The sequence below is a fragment of the Oreochromis aureus genome, linkage group 5 (assembly GCF_013358895.1).
Source record: "Oreochromis aureus strain Israel breed Guangdong linkage group 5, ZZ_aureus, whole genome shotgun sequence".
Lineage (NCBI taxonomy): Eukaryota > Metazoa > Chordata > Actinopteri > Cichliformes > Cichlidae > Oreochromis > Oreochromis aureus.
Window position 1 is genome coordinate 39,243,646 of NC_052946.1, and position 22,844 is coordinate 39,266,489.

The 22,844-nt window shown below is 41.8% G+C and overlaps 1 protein-coding gene and 1 long non-coding RNA gene across 2 annotated transcripts; both read left to right on the top strand.

Annotated features, from left to right (window-relative positions):
• Positions 1-2,188: 2,188 nt before the first annotated feature.
• LOC120440317 lies at positions 2,189-3,821 on the top strand. Its single transcript, XR_005613164.1, has 2 exons — positions 2,189-2,329; positions 2,864-3,821. It is a non-coding gene; the product is annotated as an uncharacterized LOC120440317 (long non-coding RNA).
• A 1,208-nt stretch (positions 3,822-5,029) lies between these two features.
• LOC116333567 (butyrophilin-like protein 1) lies at positions 5,030-9,213 on the top strand. The gene is made up of 4 exons (XM_039612684.1): positions 5,030-5,362; positions 5,654-5,683; positions 6,579-6,845; positions 9,170-9,213. The coding sequence occupies exons 1-4, from the start codon at positions 5,107-5,109 to the stop codon at positions 9,211-9,213; spliced, it is 597 nt and encodes a 198-aa protein (XP_039468618.1). The 5' UTR covers positions 5,030-5,106.
• The last annotated feature ends 13,631 nt before the right edge of the window (positions 9,214-22,844 follow it).

The window sequence follows — 22,844 nt, forward strand, 5'->3', positions numbered from 1 at the left end:
TGCTCCCACGTTTGACTTAACCTTGTTTAGACTGAGAACACTTTCTTTGGAATACGTTTGACTTACGGCTATGTGACTGTGATAACCAACCAATCCAAACACAGATTTGAAGCTTATGTAGAGAACCGGTTCCTCCACGCTGTCCTCACTAGCTTTGATTGCCTGTAGAGACAAACTTCAACACACTGAAAGCCAGATGCTAGTCTTCCATCACTGGTCTTAGTTTCAAGTTTTATTTGACACAACATGTTTATTTTGTAAATGATGGTCCTGTTAAAACCAGGGCAGGGTTCATGGCAGATCCACTGTGTGACTGACAGGTTGCTACATGTAACGTCTCTCACTGATCATAACTACAGTAAACAGCCCTTCAGTTCACTTATTCTATGACATCATATTTATTCAAATATGTATAAAAGAGCAAATATAGATCCACACTGTCAGAGGTTTACTTGCAACAAATAGAAATATATACGTTCAGACTTGTGTCACAGCTGCTCGTCCAAATTTCAGTGCACTGAGATGTGGTGACTGTGGAGGCCTTTGGAGTGTTTTTCAGTCTTTGCTGTCTAATTTTGATGTAAATGTGGCCTCTGTTGTTAGCTGACAGCTGTGGCCCTCAGTGTGGTCTTCTTCTGCTGTGGCCCATCTGCTTTCAACGTCAGATGTGTTGTGCTGTCAGAGATGCTCTGCATGGTTCATTAAGAAGTGTGGTCGACTGAGTTACTGTTGTCTTTCTATCAGCTCAAAGTAGTGGACTGGACTGTATAGTAGTCGCTGATGTTCTCAGATCATTTTCTTTGTCTGTTTTCTGATGCATATAGTTTCATGAGAATCATTTTGCTTTCCTCCATGTTTGAAAAAATCCTTCACGTCTCATTTTTGTGTCTGAAAGGTTTTTACTCTCCATGAGGCCGACATGTGTGCAGAACTCTTTAAAGAGGCAGTGAGGTTTTTTGAAACAAAAACTAAACACTTTGATGACTCAGTCTTTAAAAGGCAAAAGGTTTGTATTCATTCATCACACAGTTGGAGTGATTGACTGGTTTTGATTGGTGGAGTGTCTTTTGCACAGGTGAGACTGTGTTCTGAAAAATGCCCTGATGTTTGTGAGAACTGCATGAAGAGTGGGGAATTTCCTGCTGTGAGAATTGGGCCAAAGTGACTGAGGAAAATATTGATTAGGTGTAGTGCTACCTGTTTGGCTATTGTTATTGATGGCTCGTGGTGTGACGTTATGTGTGGCTGGCAGCCTAACAGCGTGGGAAAGTGGAATTGATGTGAAGCTTAGATTTAGCTAGCAACTGGGAGCAGACCATAGATCTTCCTTATTGAACTTACTCATAAGCTTCATAATTATTTATTTTTTTTCTTACAAAAACTTGAATTAAGACCTGATTAATCAAGTGTATCACTAAGTATTTGTAGGTAATCACATTGTGGTGGACCACCAGGTGGCTCCACTCACACACAGTGTTAGGGGAAGTGAGAGGGTTGGGTTTTGCTCCCTTGAATGTTTACTGTGATGAACAGTAGAACAGGTGTACCTAATAAAATAGTTGCTGATTGTGCTAAATGTGCCTTGAATGTGTGAAGCTGAATTAAAAGTTGGAGTAGAATATTGGTCTCTCTCTTATTGTCTTTACATACCTCCACAACATCATACTTTCAAAATACTTGGAAATTATATAAAATTATTTACATTTTTATTTTCAAGTAGTCAGAGGTAAGTCCTACTAATTGCTAACCTTGCCATCGTTTTTTCTTTGTTTTATGCAGATTTCATACAGATGTAGGGAAAAAACAACCAACAAAGGTAATATAGTAACGCTTAACTATTTATTTTATTTTATTTTATTTTATTTTATTTTATTTTATTTTATTTTATTTTAGTAATCTTCAAGAGTCAAAAACTGTAGCTGGCTTTGACCTTAAAGGCTGCAGTGGGAGGAGGTCCTCTCCTCTCTTACATCAGCCTGTATCAGTTTTCTATAAACAGACTCTGCTCATTAATCTTTCTCCTGTCACTGTTTCTGTATGACTGTCACTGATATTATAAAGGTGAAATCTAAAAGTCCATGACGTTGTGACGTAATGCACCGGAAATTATGGCAGATATGGCGGACTGATTTAAGACACTAGAAACTGAAACTTTTTTTTTTTTACTGCGTCAGTGCTGAGAGGAGAGGAGTGCTCTGATCTTGGTTACACGTAATAATTACCGTATTTGATCCTGGTTGGATTTCTGCAGACATGGAGCTTCTACCACTTCTGTTTCCGAGCTTCTGTTTCCTGACTTTGTCCGGACTGACGTTTGCTGCTGAATCCGGTAAGAAGCTCGTTGATTTAGACTGATCATGTGTGCAGGCGCTGTCATGTTTCACAGCAGCGGATGGAGCTTTAACGATGTTCAGGCTGCTGCGTTAGTGGGTGGATGACTGCGGCATCTACACCTGTGACATCAGCGTTTAACGCATCCACATTTTGATGTTGAAATAATGAGCAGATAAATGTGCAGCAATTCTACAACAGTATGAAAATGTTCTTTTTATTTTTTACGATCAGATTATCTCATTATTTCACCCTGACGTTTTTTTCAGCTGTGTATTTGTTAGCGGTTTGTGTTTCCTGCAAACACACATCTGTTTTCCTTCCTGTCAGAACAGCGAGACTTGTTTGTCACTGAAAATGAAATTTGTGTGTTTTATTTTTTCTTTACAAACTGAAACAACTGAGATTCAACAATGATATAAAATTATTATTTTTATTATCCTTAATTAGTAAAAGGAGGACAGAAGTCATCCATAAACACATAAGTAGGCAAGTATATAAAGTTCATTTTTCCTTGTATGTGTTATTACAGCTCCACCTGCTGCCAGTTTTAAAGGGAGTGGCACAGCCAGGCCCCAAAAGGATGGAGAGTGGCTGTACCCTGTTTCCATTTCCTGAGGTTTTTACAGTCGTGGCCCATTAACATGAGGCTGTTACTGACTCTGATGTGCAGGTTCAAACTGGCAGAGCTCAGCTGGTGAAAAGGACACAGACTGGATGTGTTTCAAATCTTTATCAGTGAAAACATTAATAATGTCACTCGGTCTGCATATTTTCAATTGCGCAACATTAATTGTCTCCGTCCTTTTCTCACCCCACATGCCACTGCCATTCTTGTCCATAGCCTTGTTACTTCCTGGATTGATTATTGTAATTCACTTCTTTTTGGTCTTACACAAAAATCCATCCACAAGCTTCAACGCGTCCAGAACTCTGCTGCCCGTATCATCACCAGGACCCCTTCTGTCCACCACATCACTCCTGTCCTGCAGCAGCTTCATTGGCTCCCGGTCAAATATCGTATCAATTTCAAAATACTCTTGTACACATTTAAAGCTATTCATCATCTCTCTCCTCCATATCTCTCTGATCTGGTTAACATCACTGCCCCATCTCGTTGTCTCAGATCTTCTTCTTCCCTGTCACTCTCTGTCCCCTCCCCCCATCTTGTCACCATGGGGAGCAGGGCTTTCAGCTGCTCTGCTCCACGACTCTGGAATTCCCTACCTCCTGATTTAAGAAATATCTCTACCTTCTCTTTAAGTCCCAACTCAAAACCCACTTGTTCAAAATAGCCTATCCTACATAACCTCTCCATTCGACTATTTTTAATCTGTTTATATCCTATACTTTTATGATTGTGTAAACTCCTTGCTTTTATGTTGCTTTTACTCTATTGTGTACAGTGACCTTGAGTGTTTTGAAAGGCGCTTTCAAATAAAATGTATTATTATTATTATTATTAAAAATCTTTGGCCTCACAGTGTTGACACTGTTGCTGCCTGAATTTGTGATAACCTCTGATGAGCCACCTGGTCCTGGTGAGCTGGTTGGGGGCAGAGTTATAATCACTTCTACCTCTTTATATGATTTTTTTAATGCACCTGCCACACTTAAATAGAAATATCATCCCAGAAGAACTACAAGACCAAAATGCACATGAGACACTTGAACTGAGAGGCAACATCTTCTACTTTCTGAAACTGCTTGTTTAGCGTGTAGCTGAAAGCCAGTCTACACCTAACACCAGCACATGTGGTTCACTGGTGACCTGCTGGATATTAAGAGGTTGATAAATTCCCCGCTATTCTCCTTAATCATGTGAAGATCTTTGCCCCAAACCAGAAATTAATTCACAATCTTTCCACACAGCTTTGTAGTGACTTGCAGTATTGGATGGGGCCTTAAATTTTAAACTGAAATCCTTCCGAGGAGGCTAAAAACCAAGCAGCAGCTCACAGACATAAAGCTGAGGATTCAGCTTTATAACTGAAATATTCAGAATATTTCTAAGATTAGAAAATGAATCATGAATAAGCTGATATTTTTATTTACAGAAAAAAATAAATACAGTGTCATCACATATATGTTACTCAGGTGGAGCTGTGTGTTGGTAGGATGGAGGAGCATTTCATGTGGATGCAGTCATATTAGCAGAAATCAATATTCAGAGAGAGTCCTCTTTAATGGACCTCACCCTCTGACTTCTGTAAACAGAAATGTAATACATGCAGTAAAGATGAGCTATTATACTCATTTCCAGCTCCATGTTTTATTCTTGGACACTGCTGGAACAGTTTATGTCAGTCTGGGCCTTGGTGCAGCCTCTGAGTTAGTCCTCCCTGTAACAAGCTCTTCAGCTCCTTCAGCCTCCATTTAAACCAGTCATTCAAACTGTGGGGCTACAGGTGGGACTATGATGACAACAGGAAAATATGAAGGGTGTCTAAACTAAATAAATATGAATTCTTGTTGTAGGAAAAAAATAAAGAAGGGTTTTAATTGTGAATGCATTGGGATTTTTATATGTTTTTAATCTTTGTGAAAGCTACAAATCAAGTCTGAACTGTTTTTTAGTTTCTGAAATAAAAATGTTGAGCTTTAAGCCAATTTTCTTCTGATTGGCTGCCCCTGCCTCATGACTTTTCTTCTATCCTTATCCCTGTTTAAAACCTACTTTATCTTTCTGAGACACCTGTGACCAGAGTGACTGTGCGAGAAGATGATGATGTTATTTTACCCTGTTCCCTCGACACCAATGAGAACATTGAGTCAATGCTGTTTGACTGGGTTAAGGAAGTCCCTCGAAAGGAGGTGTTCATGTATCGTAATCGCAATCATTACAATAATGGTCTGCCAGGTCAAGATGTGGAGTTCAAAGGTCGAGTCTCACATTATCCAGAAGAGCTGAAGTACGGAAACGCCTCCATAAGACTAAAACAAACTAGGGTGGAGGACAATGGAATCTATACCTGTAGATTCCCAGACATGAAGCCCAGTGAAAAAATCTTCCGCATTGAGCTTGTTGTTGGTGAGTGCTGTTACAAACCAGCTGACTGTTTACAGATGAAACAGTCAGCATGCACATCTGGCAGGGCCTCACTTCTACAGCAAACGTGCAGTGATATTTGCAATATGACAATAGTGAAAACAAACTGAGACCTTCCCATGTACATGCTGGTCCTGGGCCTGCGCCATATCAAAAATCTGAGGTGCCCTATAAAAATAAAATCTCTGTGTATGCAGCTATAAACACTGCATTTATTTGACTGCCAACTTAATGAGAACCTACCACTACTAACCTGTTTTTTTCCCCTTTCAGAGCCCGTATTAAAGATCCCAAACTTTACAGGTGAGTCCTGTTTGTGCCGATACTGATGTTAACATGCTCGTTTGTGTTTATGTGAACGTGTAAGTAGTAGGAAAAGACAAACAGGTACTTGTTTTGGTGTGAACTATAAAAGGTCTAAAGATTATTTTTATAAACAGTCCACGGTTAAAGCAAAATGTTTATGATATTATTTTTATCTGCAAAAATATGCTAGATGCTTGGTGTGCTAGACATATGGGCATTATAATTTTTAAATGTTTTTAATTGTCTTTTAAGACACGTGTTCTAGTTTTATTTTGCTGTTGTTGCTGTTGTCGTTTTTCATTTGTTTTTCAGAAGCCATGGTTAAATTCTAAGGTTTGTGTAACAACAGCAAAAATCCTTCTGTCCTTTGCAGGTTTTAAAATTAGGTAAATACAACCTGAGATGAATAACAATCTAAGCAATATATTCAACAGTCCTTTGTTGTTGTTGTTGTTTTTTTGTTTTACCTGAGCCAAAATACAGCAGCAGCATGTGAAAAACTAAGCATACAGCATGATCCAGCAGCTTGTAGAACCACCTCCAGCAGAAATAACTTAAAGTAATCATTTTTTGTCTGACTTTATCAGGCTGTCACATCATTGGATGAATTTTTGTCCACTTTTCTTTACAGAATTGCTTCATTTCATTTAGGTTTGTGGGCATTTATTTATTTAAGGTCCCACATTAACCAGATTCTTTTGTTTTCCAGCCATTATGTTATAAATTTGCTGCTGTGTTTGGGATGCTTGCATTATAATTACAGCTTTTTTTGTATGATTGTCCCAATTATTAGGGTTTTCTCTACATATATTATTGTTCATATGAGGATGTATTTAAATAATTAATTGTGACTATGTAAACTAGTTGTTTGTTGTCTATGATGTGTTCACAGGTGCAGCTCCAAAACCGTATGTCACAATACTTAAAGACAAGGGGCTTCTGCAGTGTGAAGTTCCAGGTGCTTCTCCTAAGCCTACAGTTGAGTGGAGGGACAGTGATAACAAAACCCTTCTTTCTAAGACGGTGCAGGATGAAGAACAACAAGGTCGCTTCCACGTCACCGTCCAGACTACTGTGACTGAGCCTGGCTGTTATCACTGTGTAGCCACACAGATGGAAATTTGGTATCGGATTTCTTCAGAGATCTGTGTGCATCATGGTGAGTGAGATTCTTCAAATAAGTTTGAAGACTAAAGTATGAATATGTGCTTAGATTGAACACTAAGAATGTGGTCTGGGAGGAAAGGCTGACAGCTAAATTATGAAAACATGAACGTAAAAAAAAAAAAAAAAAGATTTGGCTTCAGGAGAGACGATGTGCGTGCTGAAAAAAGCTGTCAGCTCCTAACCTAATGTTAAAAAAACTAAACTCCCAAACATATACTGTATATTATAAAAGATGAACGTTGCTGTTGTGACTGATTTGTTTATGAACTATCACATGAAGCCCCAAGCTCACATCAATATCTTGATGTCTTTTTAAACCTGAAACCTTGAAATAACACTCTCATGGTAAATCTTACTCTGCTTTATTTTTTATTTTTAAATGTAAATGGCATCATATTCACATTCTGGGTGGTGCTCTCACTTGGTGTTGGCTCTCTCTAAATCAGTGGTTCCCGAACTTTTTTTGCTGGGCCCCCCTTGTTTTACAAGAAAAACTCTCGCGCCCCCCCTCGCGCACGCACGTGTACGAACACATCCCCCAACCACACACACCCATATTTTGCTCCATTGCAGTTTATTTCACACCTCAAACATTTAGTAAACAATTAAGCAAATACAAGTAATCTGCAATAAATTACAGGTAGTAAGAAAATAAACTACTAACTGTTTTATGCTACGTCCACGCCTACACGCGTATTTGTGAAAACGCAGCTGTTTCGTCCACATCAAATCACCGAGAACGGAGATTTTTTAAAACTCCTTTTCTGTGTTTACGTGTGGACGAGGAATACAGAGTTCGTCACGCAACGTCAAAGGTATGTGCCTTTTTTCACGTCACGCTGTGTGACGTGAGTCGTTTGGCACCGGGCCGCGAGAGTTGAGGCTCGGGTGTGAAATGTGTGGTTTTCAGGGTTTTTAGCGTTAGTTTGTTATCGTTTTTATCGTTAACTCTGTTTTCCTGGGTCTTTTTCCATGTGTTATGAATAAATCTTCTTTTTTTCGGTACCGGTACTAGTTTTATTTTGTTGTATTTATCTGCGACACCTTAAAGGCCGGTCTGTGGAAATAATGTCAGGCATAAACTGGTCCATGGCGCAAAAAAGGTTGGGGACCGCTGTTCTAAGCCAAAGACTAGAAAATATGGTGAAGCATATCTGCCCTTTGGCTTCACCTGCGCAAGTGCCGAGGTAGGTCTCCCTGCAGAATTGGTTTTCCCTGTGTCGGGAGCAGCGCTGGGTTGTTTAAATCACGGACAAACAGTCTCCCACAGTTGTTTATGTTTTTAAACCCATTTTGCACAGAGAGGCATTTTTTGAAAAATGTATTGATAGCAATGTTGAATATTATTACACAGGTAAAAAAAACAACTACACGTAAAATAATCACCCCTGAGAGACCTGTGAGACCTCTGCCTTTCTAAATGGAGGGACAGTAACTGATATCCACTTACAAGGACATTATACTGCCACTGTTCGATCGAAATGTAAAACAAATGTCCTCATATATGGATATCAGGCCCTTGTAGAGCAAAATAAGGTAAAAAAAAAACCTAATTTAATCAGGTTCCAATCAGCCCAAATAGCAAAGAGAAATTAGAAATACATGCCATGAAAGAGTTCAGGTCTCAGGAGGTTAACAGTAACCCGCCTAAACCCAAACCAGGTGCATATTACCAACGTCACACCGGTTTTCTTTAAGAACACCTCCTCCTCCCCATGCTTGCAGCCGCTGCTATGCTTTCAACCAAATGGGCACAGCTTGATGACACATTGATCAACATGCGCTATCGCGGTAGGGTGGTATAGTCAAAATCTCTACCGTTGGCCAAATTCATATTGTTTCTAACGCATATCGTTTATGTCGCCCACCCCTATGCATACCCACACTGTAGGAGGTGCTAACCTTAAAGCTTAACTATGATCATTTCCTGGTCCATTACCAGGTTCACAGAAGAATCTAGTTAGCCAATCACAGGCTCACTCAGATTACAACCTTGATTACAGACTTGCACATGTTTTCAGATGTGAGGCTCAGCAGGAGGAAAGCAGGAGTCTCTGAGCAGCAGCCCAGAGATTCAAAACATCATCCTCGCTGCTTTGAGCAAAATCAGAACCAACCTGTTAGCTGGGGAGACGGGCAAGAGGAAACAGGAAGTTAGATCCATGCTGGCATCACTGAGCTTGCTATTTAAACCTGCTGTCAGTTCCTGATATGCAGTCACAGTCTGAGTTACACAAATGTTTTCTCTTCTGTTTCAGGGCTCCTGAATGGGCTGCCGCACTCATCCGTGTTCTTGTTGTTTTATTATTGCTTTAGTGATTGCTCTTGCAGTTACAGCATACTGTTTGAAGAAAAGGTGAGTTTTACTAATGTACTATTTTAACATTCATAATTTATTGTCAGGGATATCACAACTTTTTTTTTTATAACTCCCTCATGTTAGGTCTTATCCTTTGATTTCTGTTGAAGAAGATAAATACTTTATTCGTATTCACTCAGTGTGTGACCAGTGTAGTTGTGTTTCTTGAATATTGTCATTTCCTTCCTGCAGATTCACAAAGAACGGAAATTGGCCCCTCCTCAGAGCTGCAGAGAAATCTCACCTCTGAACAACCTTAAAAAGTTTGAAGTAATGGTCTTTTTAACCTGTTTTTTTTTTTTTTCTTTGATTCATCAGAGATTTTAATCAGGACAGGAAAACAAGTTGGCGCTTTTTTTGTATTTATAATCTTAAAAGGTTGTATTTTGTTTTTGTTTTTTTCATTGTACTGAATTACTGATTTATCTCACAGGCCTCAATATCTGCTTATAACATGGACATTGCATGTTTTATGTTGTTTTCAGTCTTAAAATCACTGTGGAGTGATGAGGACATTGTAACTGTCCATCCATCCGCTTATCCTTTTTCAGGGTTGCGGGGGCGCTGGAGCCTATCCCAGCTGTCGAGAGGCGGGGCACACCCTGGACGGGTCGCCAGTCTGTCGCAGGGCCACAACACACAGAGACAAACAACCATTTACACTCACATTCCCCACTATCCCCACTAACTGCATGTCTTTGGACTGTGGGTGGAAGCTGGAGTACCTAGAGAGAACATGCAAACTCCACACAGAAAGACCCCGGCCTGATGGCGGAATTGAACTCAGAACCTTCTTGCCGTAATCGTCTCCATGTTAATGCACATGTTTCCATCATTGAAACCTTAGTTTGATCATTTACTGATCATCTCAGTGTTTCCTCCTCTGCTGCAGTTTCATGGGGTGAGAGCTGACTCCTTTCTCATTTTCAGTACAAATCTGAGCTGCATTTGAAAGATTTGCTAATGACATGAAGATGTTTTAAGAAATCCTCTTTTAAATGCACCCAAGACAGTATAAGGTTTTACTTTAGTTGCCTAACTTTAAGCTTACAGTAGTCAAAACTTGCTTCCACACATGACTTTAACAGTATTTATACTGTCTTGCTGAGATATTGTTAGAATAATATATTTTGACTTTTTCATGTCACAATGATATCTGTTCTTACATAATAATAATAATAATAATAATAATAATGGATTGGATTTTATATAGCGGTTTTCAAGGCACCCAAAGCGCTTTACAATGCCATTATTCATTCACGCTCACATTCACACACTGGTGGAGGCAAGCTACGGTTGTAGCCACAGCTGTCCTGGGGCAGACTGACAGAAGCGAGGCTGCCATATCGCGCCATCGGCCCCTCTGGCCAACACCAGTAGGCGGTAGGGTAAAGTGTCTTGCCCAAGGACACAACGACCAGGACAGAGAAGCCGGGGATCGAACCAGCGACCTTCCGGTTACAGACATAAACGTGTGCAGCTTTATAAATAATGCAGCTTTATAAATAATCTGCTGACCAAACGTTCTGTGACATTCATGTTTTTAATGAGGACAGTGATGGGTTTTTTTTCATCATAATAGATTAAGATAATTGTAACTCGTACAGAATTTGATAGATAATGAGAAATGCAAAATTAAAATTACCCAAGATAAAAAAGGACCCTTAATGTTAAGACTGGAGAGAAGTTAAAATATCAGGTTTGTCAGTCAAAAGCTGTCATACAGATGGTGAAGAATCTAAACTTCTCGACTCATATTTAACTCAGGTTAGTTAAACATGTACTCATGGAAGACTTGATTAAACTGAACCCTCAGCGCGTCTCATGTAAATCAATTGTAATATTTTGCAGATATAAAAATATTTTTGTTTGCCAAGCAGGCCTGTCAGGTACACTTGTGCTCTAGTATGTAGTTGTTGGCTCATTTGATATTTTTTATTCTTTTACAAGTTATATTTGTGCTGTTAATTGTTGGTGTATTTTTTTTTTACATTCATGTCATTTCAGAGGGCACTTAAGGGTCCACAAGTCTGAATAAGAGATGAAACCCCAACCTAATGTGTTTACTATTGTGTTTTTGGTGTATATGTTTCTTTAAAGATTCATAAAGAGAGGAAATATATTAATGTCTCTGTCAAATTTGAAAATTATTTTTATTTTAAAGCAGCTGTGCTTTGATAAAAGACATTTTGAGTCCAGAAAACGTTTTTTTTTTATAAAACATATAAACCCAGGACTCTTATCCTGTATTACTGATTTCATCCACAAAATAATTTCTGGTATATGTAGTTCTTCTAGTCAGGACAGTACAATATCGATTTCAATAGAGATAATAGACATCTTGGTAGGTTTGGAAGATGGTTTTGATTTAGAGATTTACAAAAGGGGTTTTCTCGAAAGTGAACAACTGGTATCTTTATTGCCTCTGTACAACTTGTCAACAAAAACAGTCACAGTCAACAAGTTTCCATACAAATGGTGTTTTTTTTTTTTCTTGGTGGGGGTGTGGTCAATAGCAAAATAAGAAAAGAAACTGAAATGAGAACAGTTGTATTGAATTGTAGTAGAACTCCATTGAATAAATAAAACAAATTAATGTCATCCCATGTTCACTGAGACCCAAACAGCACTCCTGTAAGGAGGTGTCAGTATGCAGACAGTCTACTACCTACTACCTAGGTAGGACTAATAGAGCATAGTGTTTATGTGAGTTCCAAGGCACAGCTTGCTTCAGTTTTTCAGAGATTCTCCATAATCCGCTCACATTGCTGGCCACACCATTTCACAGTCATACAGAATCTAATTTGGGCTGGGTTCTCCAGAACCCCTTTAAGCTGTTTCTTTTCAATATTTTGCTCTTAACTAGTGATGGGTAGATGAGGCCTCGTGAAGCGTTTCAGCACATTCCCCAAACTGTATCGATACTGAGTCGACACAGTGTTGCTGTTTTGCTCCATACTGTCACCTGCTGGACCTTAAATATCATTGCAGGCAACTTACTTGAGACTCACAACAGACACTGATTCAATGACCTAGTCATACTTTCCATGGAATCATTTTATATTTTTTACATTGCAAATATTGCAGACATCTTTAAAATATATTGTAAATGACATTAAGTGAAAATTAAAATGAAAGTATTGTGAATATAATATTACCAATTTAAATGTAATTGACTCAGAGTTTATAAATTTCTATTCAGAAAAATAAGTTTATCCAATGTTTTTGCATTCAGTCTACTGCGGGCTTTTTGACACCATTTCCTCAGCTTTGGATAACATACAGGCACAGATGAAGCTGGGGTACACAAAAACTGTAAAGCCAAGTGGAAAAGGTTCAAATAAGATGTCTTCCTTTTCCCCCTGTACATTAAAGGACCCTCTGATCTTGGACTGTTTCTCTCCGACACTCTCAATTCAATTCAATTTTATTTATATAGCGCCAAATCACAACAAAAGTCGCCTCAAGGCGCTTTATATTGTACAGTCGATCGCACAATAATAAATACAGAGAAAAACCCACCAATCATATGACCCCCTATGAGCAAGCACTTTGGCGACAGTGGGAAGGAAAAACTCCCTTTAACAGGAAGAAACCTCCGGCAGAACCAGGCTCAGGGAGGCGGGGCCATCTGCTGCAACCGGTTGGGGTGAGAGAAGGAAGACAGGATAAAGACATGCTGTGGAAGAGAGACAGAGATTAATAACAGATATTATTCGATGCAGAGAGGTCTATTAACACAAAGTGAGTGAGAAAGGTGACTGGAAAGGAAAAACTCAATGCATCATGGGAATCCCCGCAGCCTACGTCTATTGCAGCATAACTAAGGAGGATTCAAGGTCACCTGGTCCAGCCCTAACTATATGCTTTAGCAAAAGGAAAGTTTGAAGCCTAATCTTGAAAGTAGAGATAGTGTCTGTCTCCTGAATCCAAACTGGAAGCTGGTTCCACAGAGATTTATAAATAAACTTCCCAGCAGCCCTGATGACCTGAGAGGTTTGTATATGACTGAGTGTGGATGAATATCTGCAGGTAAACTGGAAAACATCAAGTAAAAGTGTTCGGGAGCTCAGATGCATTCAACAGCTCACATTGATTCAGCTGTATTAAACACGAGCACTGATAAAACAAATGCTGAAAAATGATGGAAAACTTTTTGTATAATGTATAAAGAAGGCACTTCTTTAGTATGCATGTGCCTTTGGTATAAGTTTAGATTTTTAAGGCAGTAAGGAAGTCTGGGGTGTGCTGCTGATGATTGATGCTGGAATTTGACTGAAAGTATGTTTATGCTGTTAACTGATGATTATACATTATTATGTAATTACAGAAAGTGCTTAAATATTTCTGTGAAAATCTAAATAAAACAAATGAAAATAAACTATTGTGACTTTTTTGTCTTCAAACTGTTATAAAGGAAAACAGAATTTATTAAATTATGTTTTAAGTTATATTTGTTTTTTGAGGGTAAGAAAAATTTTGAATGCAGCAGATATTCTGTTATTTAAATTTATTAAATTTTTTTATTGCTTAAAGTTTCTAATATTAGACAATATCTGTTGTCTAATGTTAAAAAAAGAAATCAAAGTGTTTCTACCTGCAGCAACTGATAGTGTGTTGGAATGATTGTTTCTCTGTCAGGAGTCCGTAACTGTCCGTTAGTGATGTTAGAGTGATGATTCCTCCTCAGAGGACTTCCACTGCGATGGAGTGTCTTCTGCTGCTCGCGTGTCGCTGTCTGTTCACTTTGTCTGGTGTCACGTTTGGACATGAAAGCGGTAAGAAAACTGACGCATGACGCACTGAACTGGAATCAGCTGGAACGTGGAGTCTGGAAACTGCAGTTTATCTGTGGAGGGTGCATAAGGTGGGCATCAGCATTTAGCTATGTTTAAATGCACTACTAAGGTAGCCAAATGTTACACATACAGAACAGCTAAAAGGAAAATCCACCAAAGTCTTTAAGTGTTTTGGAGTCTCTCTGCATGATGAACAAGAAACACCATCATTCCAAAAGGTACTCCCTCACTGGGTGTGGTGGAGCTGGTCGGCTATAAAACACCAGAATCAAAAGCTGTTCAGTTACGATCTGATGACTGTGGAGGTCAAACAAATGATACTCATTCTAATCCTCATTAAATCACTCAGTGAGCCTGTGACCCTGAAGAACCCGACACAACTCAGGATTTCACATTCAGAGTTTTTTTATTTGCTTTGACTGGTTTGTGACTGGTTCACTTTGCTTCGGCACTTTGCAGTGCTCAGAACTCCGGCTCTCTGCTCTCTGCTGCAGCCGCTCTCCTCCTCTCCGGCCTGGCCACTACTGAAATAAGGCAGGCATGATTGGAAGATGCTCACCAGATGCAAAACTCTTCTTTTCCTACCACCACGGCCTGAACCCACTGCTCCACTCCTCCCCTCCCCTTTTGTTTCTCCTAATCAATTCAATTCAGTTTTATTGAATTCAATTTTAATTTTATTGGATTTAATTTACATTTTATATTTGCAAAGGAATTAAAATCAGCTGGTTGTGGTGCGACTGCACAGGAAAAAAACAAACCAAAAAACAGAATTGTAACTGTAATGTGATTACTGTATTTAATACAGCAGTGTATCACACTCAGCACTGCTCAGATCAATACTGAAGTATCAGCTGAGGTCATGTGATTACAGCCCTGTCAAACAGCTGCTCAGCGTTGGAGGGTGTTGTCTCCATCCTGCAGAGAGATGCTGCTGTTTCAGGGCAAAAGTGCTTTCCATCAGACTGTATCATCATCATCATCTTCCTCATCAGGGCTGCTGGGAAGTTTATTTATAGATCCTATTTCGTAATGCAGCAGTTGTGGTTAATAATGCAGATTTAAGATGTGACCTCTTCCTCTCTGTCTTTGATTCAGTTACCAAAGCTCAGTGTGACCACTGACAGGAACACCAAGATGTTAGCAACTGATCCATTAAGTCCTGAAAGCTTTGAGGTTTGGCCTCCATGGATCAGGCTTGTTTGTCCACCTAATCACACAGATGTTACATGGAAAAGTAGCATCCGCATTGATGTCAGAACCTAAAGTGTCCCAGCAGGACATTGCCTAAAGGGCCACACACTGCCAAGTCACCTTTTTTTCCCGTAGTGCATCCTGGCGCCAGGTGTTTCCCAGGTGCGATGAACCAAACCCAGTCGTCCACATGACGTTAAAGAAAATGTGATTGATAAGACCAGGCCACCTTCCTCCATTGCTCCATGGTCCAGTTCTGATGCTGTCTGCCCCATACACAACATACTGCGATGCACTGTCTATCAGAAATAGCATGAAACCTTATGGCATTTTTAACTACAGTAGTTTGTCTGTTGCATCGGACCACACAGGATGATGATCACTCAAATCCTTAAACTGTTTCCTGCTTCTAACATCAACTTTGAGGACAAAGAAGAGATCATCAGTGCTGTTCACGTCAGCTGTTAGTGGCCTGACTGTTATACCTGATCAGTGTGAATCAATCATTATAGGTATATTCCCTGTGTAAACGGTTATTGTAATGCCTATCCATAAATAAGTTGTCAGACAGGAAGTAATTCCAGGCCCATCAGTATACCACCCCCCCTTTCAGGACAGTCCGTGACACACAGGCAAAGCACCAACCGGGAGTCAGCATCGCAGGCTGGGGACCTCTCACTCACTGGCCAAAATGTCAGACACAGCAAGGTCTGACAAGCTCAACCTGCGGCAAAAGGCCAGAAGCACGGGCAGTCGGTTAGGACGAGCGCGCGCATATGCTGCCCAATCCCCAGCTGGAGCCTTCGGATCCCAGGGCCTGAACCTGGAATCCCAGGAGCAGAGAGAGGAGAGGAAGCGTAGCTCATCGAGCCGCTGACAGGAGACCCTACTGGGTGCCTGCAAGGAGCGGGCAACGCCAGACAGGGAGCCAGCGCCGCAGGCTGGAGAACACTCACCCGTTGGCTGAGGCACCAGACACAGCGAGGACCGACTGGCGGGCAAGTCGGCGAATGCGGCAACACGCCAGGGGAACACAGCCTGGAGCCGCAGCAACCTATATGCCAGACAAAGACTGGCTAAGGAGGCTGGAGAACACACATGTGCTGGCTGACGTATCAGACACAGCAAGGACTGACTGGCGGGCAAGCCAGCGAATGCGGGCAACACGCCAGAGAACACAGCCGGCAGCTGCAGTGCAGCCGCTGGAGAGGAGGGCCAAGCCAGGGACCCGACCTGCAGGTCACCCCAGGGCCAAGTGGCTGCCGAGCGCTGTCTGTAGACAGGGGAGCCACAAGAGTGAACTCGAGGACGAGACACTCGAGCACAGCCAGCACCGCAGGCTGGAACACAACACACTCGCTAGCTGGCTTATCAGACACAGTGAGGCCTGGCTAACGTGTAACGGGTGAACCGCCTGCAGGGAGCCAGGCGCTTCGGGCTGGAGAACACTCACTCACTGGCTGAGCATCAGACACAGCGAGGTCCAGCTGGCGCGTAAACCGGCGAAGCGCGGGCGCCTGCAGCTGCAGCAGTAGCAGCAGCAGTAGCAGTAACAGCAGCTGCAGCTGCAGCTGCAGCAGCAGCAGCGGCGGCGGCTTAAGCTGCAGTCAGAGCCGAGAAGCCGCCCCACTCGAGCAATGACAGGAGCCCTGCTGGCCGTGTGAACCGCGCACTGCTGGCAACACGCCAGACAGAGCAGGCTACCAAGGCACTCGAGCACAGCAGCTGGCTATCGCTGTGACAGAAGCCTGCGATATGCGGATGATGCCCCAGAAGGGAAGGCTGAGCCGCCAGCTGGAGATGTCAAGCCACAACAGAGCCCTGCCTGGCACTAGGCAGTGACACAGTGCCAGGGAGAAAGAGCCCCTTCGAAGCATCTCGGCCACTCAGTGGATTAGCCTAGGGAGGATGAGGCCCAGGGTCTGTCCCAGGAGTAGAGCAGCTGACCTGCACCATCCACGATAGGGGAGGTGCTGGGGGCACAGGCCACTGAGGGCTGTTAAAATCTCCCAATTCTTTTAATCTTTGGGCTGAAGGAAGGACAATACTCGGTGTATAAATGCTCAATCAACAATTATTTATTTCCATATAATTCAACACTTAAGAGCATAAGAACGTCCGGACGGGAGAGATGCTTGCAGAGGGTCACAGCATGTCTCAAAATGGTGACGGGTTACTCAGCCTTTTATAGCCTCTAGTGGCCCCCACCTAGTCATAAAAGCCTAAACATTCACATTCTTTCTCTCTTACGGCGCCTATGTTATGACCTCGGCTCCTTGTTTTTCTGCTCTCTGTAAAGGTGGGGGTATGGAATGTGGTCTTTTTTCTTCTATTATAGGCACAAGGTCTTCTGCACACAACATTCTCTTCATGATTCAGCAGTATGAAATGTCAAGAAACAGTGTAACACATTCAACAGTGTCGAGTAATACAGGTCAATCCAATAGATCTACTGATTTTCACACTCTTTTAAGTCAGAAGTATAATGCAAACTAAAACTACATACTGATCACACACTCTATATTAAGGGGTATAATATGATCTACAGCAGTATCATAATTCAACTACTTTGATTACAGATATAAGGTAACATATGATAACAGAATAATCTCACAGGGCCCAAGTGAGGAGCAACCCAAGGTTCATCACCAGGGCATAGCAGCTACTCTGCGGTGTCTATAGACAGGGGGCCAGCAGAGGGGGCCTGATGAGACACTAACGGACAGACGGGAGGTGTCAACTCACTGAGCGGGCACCTGCTGGCCATGTGACCCGTGATACAGGGGCAACCCACTAGATAGAGAGCCAGCGCTGCGTGCTGGAGAACACCCACTCGCCGACTGACGTATCAGACACAGCGAGGTCCGACTGGCTATACGCCAGAGGAACACAGCCCGCAGCAGCAGTACAGCTGCAAAGACGCAGGGCCAAGGCAGGGACGCAACCTGTACGGTCCATCCAACCACGGAGCCGCCCAGCCGTCCGCAGACGGGGGGGCTGGCAGTCCAGCCCGCTGAAGGCCAAGCGGGGACTTAACCCAAAGGTCTGCCCCAGGGCTAAGCTAGCGCTGTCCGCAGACAGGGGAGCAGCAGGAGTGGACTTCGAATTGAGATACTCATGCACAGTGCGGCAGGCTGGAGAACACTCACTCGCCGGCTGAAAAATCAGACACAGCGAGGCCCGGCTGGTGTGTAAACTGGTGAAGTGTGGGCAATACGCCAGGGGGAGACAGCCCGGAGCTGCAGTGCAGCCAGGGACGTGACTCGCGGGGAGTGGCAGCTCACTGAGCGGGCTCCTCCGGCCACGTGGACCCGCAGCATTTAGGCAACGCACTAGACAGTGGGAGGGGCCAGCAACAAATCAGCAACAGGTGTGGGAGGGGACCCAGCCCATGGCCTGCCTAACTGGAGTCATAGCAGTGGCAGCCATGTTCCCCATAGTAGCCTGCTCTCTAATTTTTGGAGGCAGGAGAAGGGGGAGGGGTGGGCCATTTAATGCTTTCCTAGGCCTTGCTGGCAACAAAGCAGTGCTAACAGGTAGCTGCCAGAATTCCCCTTCCACTGTTTATTAGCTCCTGCGTCACAGTGCTGACAGGTAAAAGCATATGCTTGGAACTCTGACGCATTTCCCCAATGTAGCCGAGCTACGAGCGGAGCCCTGCTGGCCGCGTTAACCCGCGAGCTGCGGGCGACACGCCAGACAGGCTAACCGGCTGGAATGCTACTCGCAGGCCGGAGTGTCTTAAAGAAATATCCACACGCCACGACCAAGGGGGGTCGTACCCCGTACATATGAATATGTAATGGTGTGGAGAGACAGTCTCGATATGCTAGAGAACCAACCAATCCAAACACAGATTTGAAGCTTATGTAGAGAACAGGTTCCTCCACACGCTCCTCACTAGCTTTGATTGGCTGTAGAGATGAACTTCAACACACTGAAAGCCAGATGTTAGTCTTCAATCACTGGTCTTAGTTTCAAGTTTTATTTGACACAACATGTTTATTTTGTAAATGATGGTCCTGTTAAAACCAGGGCAGGGTTCATGGCAGATCCACTTTGTGACTGACAGGTTGCTACATGTTAGCGTCTCTCACTGATCATAACTTCAAACAACTGAAGGGCTGTAAACAAAATCTGAGGGATAGCTCAGTAGGTAGAGTGGTTGCCCCGTGATCGGAAGGTTGCGGGTTTGAATCCACTGAACGACTCCCTGAGGTGCCCCTGAGTAATGTACCGTCCCTACACACTGCTCCCTGTGCGCCCGTTCAGTGGCTGCCCGCTGCCTCACTGAGTGAATGGGTCAAATGCAGAGAAAGTAATTTCCCCACAGGGATCAATAAAGTATACATTATTATTATGTCATATTTATTTAAATATGTATAAAAGAGCAAATACAGATCCACACTGTCAGAGGTTTACTTACAACAAATAGAAATATATACGTTCAGACTTGTGTCACAGCTGCTCGTCCAAATTTCAGTGCACTGAGATGTTGTGACTGTGGAGGCCTTTGGAGTGTTTTCAGTCTTCGTTGTCTAATTTTGGTGTAAATGTGACCTCTGCTGGATTACTGTGATGACCAGTGGAACAGGTGTACCTAATAAAATGGTTGCCGAATCAATGTAAGTGTAATATAACTGGACTGTACAGTAGTTGCTGATATTCTCAGATCATTTTCTTTGTCTGTTTTCTGATGCATATAGTTTCATGAATATCATTTTGCTTTCCTCCATGTTTTAAAAAATCCTTCACATCTCATTTTTGTGTCTGAAAGGTTTTTACTCTCCATGAGGCCGACATGTGTGCAGAACTCCTTCCAGAGGCAGTGAAGTTTTATGAAACAAAAACTAAACACTTTGATGACTCAGTCTTTAAAGTCTGATGAAAGGTTTGTATTCATTCATCACACAGTTGACTGGTTTTGATTGGTGGAGTGTCTTTGAGATTGTGTTGTGAAAAATGCCCTGACGTTTGTGAGAACTGCATGAAGAGCGGGGAATTTCCTACTGTGAGAATTGAGCCAAAGTGACTGAGAAAAACTGTAAAATATTGATTAGGTGTTGTTAATGCTATTTTTTGGTTCTTGTGATTGTTTAACTTGAGCAGCAGTGAGTCCATGAATCTTCTCTAAGGACTTCCTCTTCTTCTCCTGCCTAACAGCTCCATCTTCATCATCCTTTGTCCAGTATATCCACTCTCTCCTCTGCACATGACCAAACCATCTCAGCCTCGTCTCTCTAACTTTGTCTGCCTGCTCAACCTGAGCTGCCCCTCAGATGTGCTCATTTCTAATCTTGTCCATCGTGGTCATTCCCAATAAATATCTCAACACCTCCCAGTCGACACACTTCTCGACCACAGTTCCTCTCTTATAATCTGATTTCTCTGATCCACAAAGACACAGTGAAGCTCCTTCTCACCTTCTCTACATTTCTCCATCAACACTCTTCAAGCAAACATCACATCTGTAGAGCATGAAGCCACGCTGCTGCTCACTGATCATCACCTCTCTTCAACAACTCTTCCTCATATCTTCACGGTGTGGCTCATCAGATTAATTTCTTTATAGTTACACATTTCCCTTGTTCCTGAAAATCTGCACCTGTACACTTCTTCTTAACTTTTCTCTTTCACTCAGAGTCTGTCCCAACTTCTTCAGTGCAAGATTCTTCCTTTTCCACTTCCACCAACTAATCACATTATTGTAAGCAGGAAAAGAAGAAGAGTCAGTATCACATTTTTATATGTCAAAGGAAAAGTTGAAGTACCAGCTCTGAAATGTACTCAAAGTAAGAAAGTAAAAAGTATCTGCTTGGACGACATTACTGCCAGCTATTTCTGTGCAAAGCTAACTGAAACTTGTGCTACATTAATGTAACAATAAAATGATATCAGTAGATTTGAATAAAAACTTTATTTTAGTTTAGTTCTAATTGTACTCAGTTTGAATCAGTTAATTAGAACATCAGCAGAGAAAAAGAAGGAAGATTATAGAGGAAAAACAGGAAGTTTATTCTGCACTAACCTGCCCGGCATTTTCATGCAGCCTTTAAAAATAACACAGTTAGTGTTAGTACACACTGACTTTTATCCAAATGAATCCTCACAAAATCATGTTGGACCTGTTTCTATTACACTGACTAATTTTAATCTCACCACTGTCAGTTCCTTCTTTAAATGTATTAATTAGTTCTGTGCAATAGGAGAGCAATTTTGTTGTATTATCATTCATAAAATAACAATAATAATCTTCCAAAGAGCTTTATTGTCTGGATGAATAAACTTGACATAACTTCAGGTTTGAGGCTCATAAACATGAAAAAGACGCTTAAGAAGAACAAATCTGTCAACAGCATCAAATCTTAGTGGTAAATGGACTCATGGATACAGCACTTTTTTATACACACTCACCCACTCATGCAGCCTTATATGATATCCGAGAAGCACTCTGATTATATGGCACGTACAAACAATAAATCAGACACTTGTTTCCTGGTACTTTGTTCTGGTCAAAGTACTCGACTCAGTTTAAACACAACTGCTGCCAACAGCTGAAGATCTGTTTGCCTTTGTTTTTGTTATTTTCACCCTGATGCTGGGATGTAGTAGAGATGAAGGGATCTTGTGTTTTTGGGAGTTTCATACCACCAAGCTTTGTGGCTACTTCCATCCACAACTGTCACTGGAAACCTCTGAGCAGATTGCTTATGAAGTCAAGATAACATGCTGTACAAAGGCCGACGTACAAGGCCGTTATTCCACAGGCTGTGACATCTGGCAAGTCTGAGCTTCTGCACACAGTCAGCTTGTTGTGAAATCTAATTTCCTCACAGGTGTGTCACTCAGAGGAAAAGTGGGAGTGCCGGGATTTTCTGAAATTTGCAAAATAACAATAATAAAAATATTTTAAAAAAGAGGGAAACATGTTTTAAAAAATACAAAATCTGTGTTATAAAACATGTAAAAACAAAAGTCTTAAATAATGAAAATTCATATTCATATTGATTCCTGTGGAAGACAGTAGGACATGAACAACCATCTGTCCAAATGAAGGTTTACAGTCAGACCTGACTTCCTGTAAACTGTCAGCAGGAAATCTCTGGGATCAGGTTTACAGACGTAAAAACCACATGCATTAACTCAGCTCAGTGGGTGGATGAATCATAGCTCACTTTATGCTTTGAATTTCTTTGGACACAAACTCTAACCACGCCCACATTCTCAGGTTCTCAGTAAACATTTTATTGCCGGATATAAAAAGGCTCTAACCGTTATTTAACCTGTTGTTAATGACGCGTTATGTCATAAAATCTGAAGTCTACCTGTTGATTAAGATAAACGAGAAACCCACTGTGTGTTTTTATAATTCAGCTGAAGGCTGCGTGAGTCACACTTTATAACACTTCTATTGCACTCTTACATGTCATAACATGACACACTGAAACTGACCGAAGCCAGAGCAAAAGTCCAACAAAAAAAAAAAACCTGGAGCTCATAAAATAGTGCAAAACAAAAGTCTGTGAAAGGCACTGAGGCTCAGGAGGCAGTTCTTAAACCTTTCAGGGGGCTGACCTGGAGGTTGAGGGCACAACAGTCCATAGTTCAAATGTTCAGGGGGCCTGCCAAGAGTCCAATA

Bases quoted from the DNA above. Each gene is read 5' to 3' on its own strand.
- LOC116333567 (XM_039612684.1), top strand. From the start codon at position 5,107: ATGCTGTTTGACTGGGTTAAGGAAGTCCCTCGAAAGGAGGTGTTCATG. The intron at 5,684-6,578 runs GTGAGTCCTGTT...ATGTGTTCACAG, and splicing joins AAAGATCCCAAACTTTACAG to GTGCAGCTCCAAAACCGTAT. The intron at 6,846-9,169 runs GTGAGTGAGATT...TTATTGCTTTAG, and splicing joins AGAGATCTGTGTGCATCATG to TGATTGCTCTTGCAGTTACA.